The 6,196-nt window shown below is 36.6% G+C and overlaps 1 protein-coding gene across 1 annotated transcript; it reads right to left on the reverse strand.

Annotated features, from left to right (window-relative positions):
* Positions 1-3,426: 3,426 nt before the first annotated feature.
* Smp_109340 (hypothetical protein) lies at positions 3,427-4,450 on the reverse strand (the record flags this gene model as incomplete). The annotated part of the gene is made up of 2 exons (XM_018796587.1): positions 3,427-3,960; positions 4,010-4,450. 2 exons carry the CDS (start codon positions 4,448-4,450, stop codon positions 3,427-3,429), a joined length of 975 nt encoding a protein of 324 aa, XP_018651714.1.
* Between the last annotated feature and the right edge of the window lie 1,746 nt (positions 4,451-6,196).

Consider the following 6,196-nt stretch of genomic DNA (forward strand, 5'->3'; position numbering starts at 1 on the left):
CGTAGTAGTTTATCGAAGTGCTTAACAAGTCTCGTACTACATAAGAGTTGTATGATAACTATATATGATATCATTGCTATTAACCTGATCATATAAGCACATCAATGTGTAACACAAGATATTTTGCTGAAATTATTGCAAATCCAAACCAATCGAGAAATACTCGTGCACATTTTCCAAAATCATCACAATAATTAAATATCAAGTTTCCACTGACCAAAATGTTCATCTGAATAGAATTACAAACAAATGTTCTCCTTCTGAAGAGTATCACGTGTTTATACCGTATTGAAACCATAGTCAAAAACGAAAATACCTTTTCAATTAGTTCACAAATCTCCAACATTTACAAATGAATTAACCGAAAGACACTTTCTGCGACAAATCTATCCACACAAAAGTTTACCAATATCAATTTGACAATCGAGAATCCTCTCACCAAACTATTCACTCAGAAAGATATGACAATTTATATCACACACATATTTCTCCAAGACACGGTTTACCAAATACTGTACAAAATGTTTCAACTAACTCCATGTGGCAGACAGAATAAACAAATGATTAAACAACTCAAAGAAATATTGAGAGAAACAAGTGTCACATTGGTATAGACGACCGATCAAATGATGTTCGACAGATCACATATAAAATTATCAAGTTCAGTAATTAAACAAGATTTGAATTCGATTGTTCAATAGTGGTGGAGAATTTCTGTTGGACATTTGTTAACTACACCTAACAGTCATCAACTAACTCCTTCTGAACACATCCAAACAATCGTTGTCTCTAAACAGATGACAACCCAACTAACACTTACAGTTTGTATAGTCTCTTACTACAACCTATAGATGAAACGCATGATCATGTGTTGAAAGAGTCCATTTGTCAGAGTACTAACAAACAATCTGTCGTGGTAATATATAAATAGATTAAAGCTTACAGAAATGGGTTTGATGAATTCATGAGAAATTACTCTAATTAGTTATCCATCATGTTTGTTGTATATTCATTCGTTAAACATCTATCACAGTTGATCCACAACTGTCGAACACCAATCAGTTTCATCATCATTATTTCCCATTCACAAATAATCCCACCATCGATGAACACTTTGTTAAATCAACAATTCACTAATCTTTAATGACTCATCCGTTGAATTACTTAACTTCCACTCTCAATTGCATCTCAATCAAATATTCACATATTCATGTAAACTAACGCCATATGCACCACACTCCCACTATTTTACCGCTCTATTACACAACTAACAACACAAAAGTATGAACAACACACAATGACAATATACACACAAATCAATATGACTATGAACTAGTTTATAAAGTAAAGACGTGACTACTCCTAAACATTCAATCACTAGCAGCAAACATTCGACATGTGCACCTCAATCCAACTGATTGATTACCTGACGATAGTATCTAACTAGTCGACTTTCGAACGAGACACCATCGTCCAATTGTTCACATATTCAAAGACAATTCTAACAAGCCGTTCAATATCTCATATTGTACAAAATAACACAGGTAGCTGTACAAATCTCCACACACACGTTGTACACGAAATAAAACGCAATCATCAGTCAACTATTCTATTATATTCCAATCTACATAATAATCCTGATTCTTCCCCCATTCACTACTACATAATTAAAATTGTCAGAATAGGCAATGAAAGTTCACACAATTTCTGTCTGAACAATTCAATTTACAAACGAGTTAACAGGAAACAGAACAAACCTATTCAAAAATTACGATTATTATTATCATTATTATTAAACACTTCACCATCCCAATGAGACCATTTAAGCTCTCACAATTTCTCCTTCACTTCTGCCCATCAACAATTTCAAGTTGACATCAACTATACACATATGTCGATTACCGAACATACCGAACATGTTATGCATCATCAATGAAATATCAAGTAGTTAATTACACAGAAATCACTAGAATAAATATGAATCAGTATAAACCAATTCATCATGATAATAAACAAAATTGACAAAAGTCTAATATATGTGTATTCCATGTCAAGTATCATCCGTCATCCACACAACCAATTGTCGATCACCGTCATTAATTCAAAGACAAAAACGAATGGGATTTTTACAAAATCAACATTTACATTTAATTATGTACAGTATGCAACAGAGTAGTCAACCACTCAACATTTGAAACAAACCAGTATTGCACAACACTCCACTTCAAATCGATTCAAAACAAAAGAACTAACAGACAAACAACTTCACAGACACACCAAACGAATACACAATAATGATGAAAATGAAGAACAATTGTCGTCCATTCACTGATAGATAGGTCAGTCACAATATGTATACATACATAGATATAAATTCAATTTACAAATGTGCACTATTCACATGAATAGAATTAATGACAATCACAATGGTAGTTCATGCATGGATCACCTCTCACCAAACATTCAGCTTTTCAATGATAATTTCAGTTTCTCCGACCAATATTGCTTCTTCATCTTCAGAATTTCAATCTTCAGATCTAGGCATTTTATTCGCTTGTGAATCAACGTCTCTGACAATGGGGTTCCCTCACATTCCGATCTACAAAAACCAGTCACAGTTTGAACATCTGATTATTATCACGAGGCAAATGTAGGATAGATGTGATTATATGCATGTTTATATATATACATAAATGTCATCATATATATCATAATCACCAAATGTACTACACTATATGCACAACTCACAAACACAAGTAGGTAAGAATTTTCACTCGATACCCTCATCTTCACTAAGCATGCACACACGCACAACCATGTATTAACAACAATAATCACGCTGTTCAGTGACGTAGAAATTGAAACGAGGACACTTCAGTGAGATGGACCACCATTGCACACAAGCGAACAGTGTTTGATGTGTTTACATATGATTGGTTGTACTGGTTATTTGTCCGTCTACTAATTTATCTATCTATCTATCTGTCTCATTGGCATCATCACCAAGGTTTAACTTGATCATTTCGAATAAATTGAGCATTGGGTAGATTGTTATAAATTATAAATAATGTATATATATAACATATAATTTTGATCTGGTGATTACTTCTCTGAAGAACTGGTAAACACTGAGTCACGAAACATCAGAAAATATCATTTTCTACTCATTCCGATATTACAAATATATTATTTTGTTTATATCTATCTTGTTGTTTAGCTCGCTCAATCACTGCTTGTGTGGATCGCACCTTAGTAGTAACGTAACAATTATAGTCATAAAAATAAGTGCACATTCTCATGTTCACATAACAAGCAGTGTGGAGCAGTCAGTCAGTTAGCAATATGTGATGCCAGTGGTCAGAGTCAAACAACAAACAACAGGAATAACATAAGGTGAAAAGTGTCAGTTCAGAAGAGGTCTCCTACTTACGTGATACAATCCTCCGACGTTTCACCGACACCATTCACGTGATTCGTGTTCGCCTGATCTCTCGTTCCACTCAACTCTAGACAGCTCTCCTCGTCCTCACTCGACACTGATAAATCAATTGTTGCAGTCACAGGATTGCGACTCGGTTGGTCCGATGGTGGCTTCGACATATTCACTTCTCGAACAGGAGATACGGATGCAGTATGGGCTCTCACCACTCCGAACGAGATACATGACACAGGTGTCAGTAAGGCAACTCGGTTAATCGCCACCTCACCAACCATGTTGTTGGTGGTAGTGGTTGGCTGAAGCACTGCAACATCATGTGGAATGGCCAGTTGTTGAGACATGTGAGCTGTTGAGAATGCGTTGAGGATTTTGGGACCAGTTGTGTTTGGGGGATTCGGTTGCACGTGGTTTGTAGGAGGACTGAGTGATGGTGTGGCAAGTTTGGAGGTGATGCTTACCACTGGTGACGGGGTCAGTGTAGGCAAGTTGGGTCGATGCACACTCGACTGGTTCTCGGTCACCTGAATTCAATCGAAACAATTAGCACGTCATCGGGTAAGGCAAACCTACCGAACCAATGTGTCCGTTCACGTGTGCATTTGCATTGGAACTGGAGAGTGGAGTGTGGTTCGAGGGATTTTCAATGGAATTGGGATTGCTTTTCGATACCTCCAACTGATTGGTTGTCATGTCATTGAATTTCCTCAGCAAACTCTGGCCCTTTCGACGCAGCTGAGTCCAGTTCCTTCTCGGCCATCCCTTCGAGTGTAGATACTGTGAGAATTGCATCCACAAATGTTTCTGAACAAGTGAGGATGAATGTTTCTTGTCTTTCCAAATATCCCGATATCTCAATACCAGTTTGGCTAACTCATTCGCCTCCTCAGTTGTGTATCGTGTGACCATGTTCATGTTCGACTGTCTTGTTGTTGGTGGTGGTGGTGTTGGTGTTTGTGATGTTGGAGGAGGAAGTTTTGATGTACAAGCTGACTTTCGAGGTGTATTGATCATGATCGAACAATCTGTCATGTGGTTGTGAAATGAACAAAAGTAAGATTTTGAATGAGAGTGTGAGACAGACAGGTGACACGTTGAGAATTTTCTGCCACCAACCGTATATTGCATGCACTCAATTACTATTGGTTGACTGTGTTGTTAGGTAGTTGGTGATTAGTGGACAGTCAGGTAATCCTTGTTGGTGTGTGATGTGGAATTTCGGTTGTGTCTGCTTCGTTATGTCTGTTTACTTGTGTCTGCTATCTCTATTTGGTCACAGGTTTTCATGCTTGTTTTACCGTGTGTGTCTCATGTCCGATTGGTTTTGATCTGGTCAGAATATTTACGCATTCCGATGCGTTAATCGCTCGAACAACAAATCGATGAAACATTAAATTTGAAGACAGATTTCATTCACACCTTCGTTTTCTGTCAACTACTGATCATTTGCCAATCTCAATTTGACAATTATCGAGAAATATTTCCAGTAATCTATGTGTGTGTTGACTCCACTAATTAGAATGTAGCAGAAACGTCAAGATCGATTACTCATATAAACTACTGATGAAAGGACATTGCATTGAAGCAAAAGTTTAGTCACTGATTTGGACAGTATGTGGATCTGGAGTGGTAGTAGTAGGAGTGGTGTACAAAGCTGTGCATTTTACCTCCTAACCACCATATTGACACGAGATGAAGTTTGTTATTGGAAATAGCACACATTGATATTCTATGAAACACATGAACAGACAACTTACATTTGTGTTTTGTTTCGTCAGGACAGTATTGACAAGTATGATCTCTCCTATAGTGAAAGTCCAATTGCAGCACATGAAATAAAAGTCCAACCAGAAATATGACAAACTGTATACAGAAATACAAATCAATTAGAAACGATCAATATATAATAAAAATATCGGTGAAACAATCCCGTCTATCTAATGATGCATTGTAGGATAAGGTGAAATTCACGTGTGTTTGTCACACACTCAATTGACATGAGTGTGTTGGCAGCATTGATTGTGAGGGTGGACACATACGAAACACATTATTTAGTCTATGCAGTAATTCATATTGAACACAATGCTGTTGATGCTGTTTTAGGCTAGAATAATCAATACGTGAATTCCTTGTAAACATATTGTGAAACTGAATGTTTAGCTGAATAATGAATATCATGTGTGAACGAAATGTTGTACGAAGAATAGAAGCATCACGATGTTATATCTGTGAATGTGTGACTGAACAATCAAATATGAGAGACATGGAAAGGAGAGTTGAAGCATATGACTGAGACGAGATTACAGAAAACAAACTAAAAGTGAAATCAAATCCGATGTAGAAAATAAGAATTCTTCATTGCACACCAACAATGACCAACCGATGAATTAACTAACACTAATCAACCAGTGATCAATATGTTATAGTGTTAGGAATTTATTAATGCGTAATTGTGACTTGAGTTCAGCTTCTGCATATTTTCACTGTTCCAACTGATCATAGAGTGGTTCATAATACATCTAAGCAGTTTGGCTTTTGAAGTTTGATTCTTCACCACAGATCTATTCGAAAGTAATTGCACATTTCACATAGGTTTGTGTTAACTACTCAACTAATCACCACACTTTCTTGATAATTTCGCAGGCGAAACCAAGTTGTCACTTTGTCGTTAACTGCTTGTTTTATTCGTTGGTGTTTCTGTGCATGAAGTGTAGTGAGGGTCCTACAATAGAACGAATCAACTTTGCAGAGATTTTTTTG

Source organism: Schistosoma mansoni, chromosome 4 (assembly GCF_000237925.1).
Source record: "Schistosoma mansoni strain Puerto Rico chromosome 4, complete genome".
NCBI classification, from domain to species: Eukaryota; Metazoa; Platyhelminthes; class Trematoda; order Strigeidida; family Schistosomatidae; genus Schistosoma; species Schistosoma mansoni.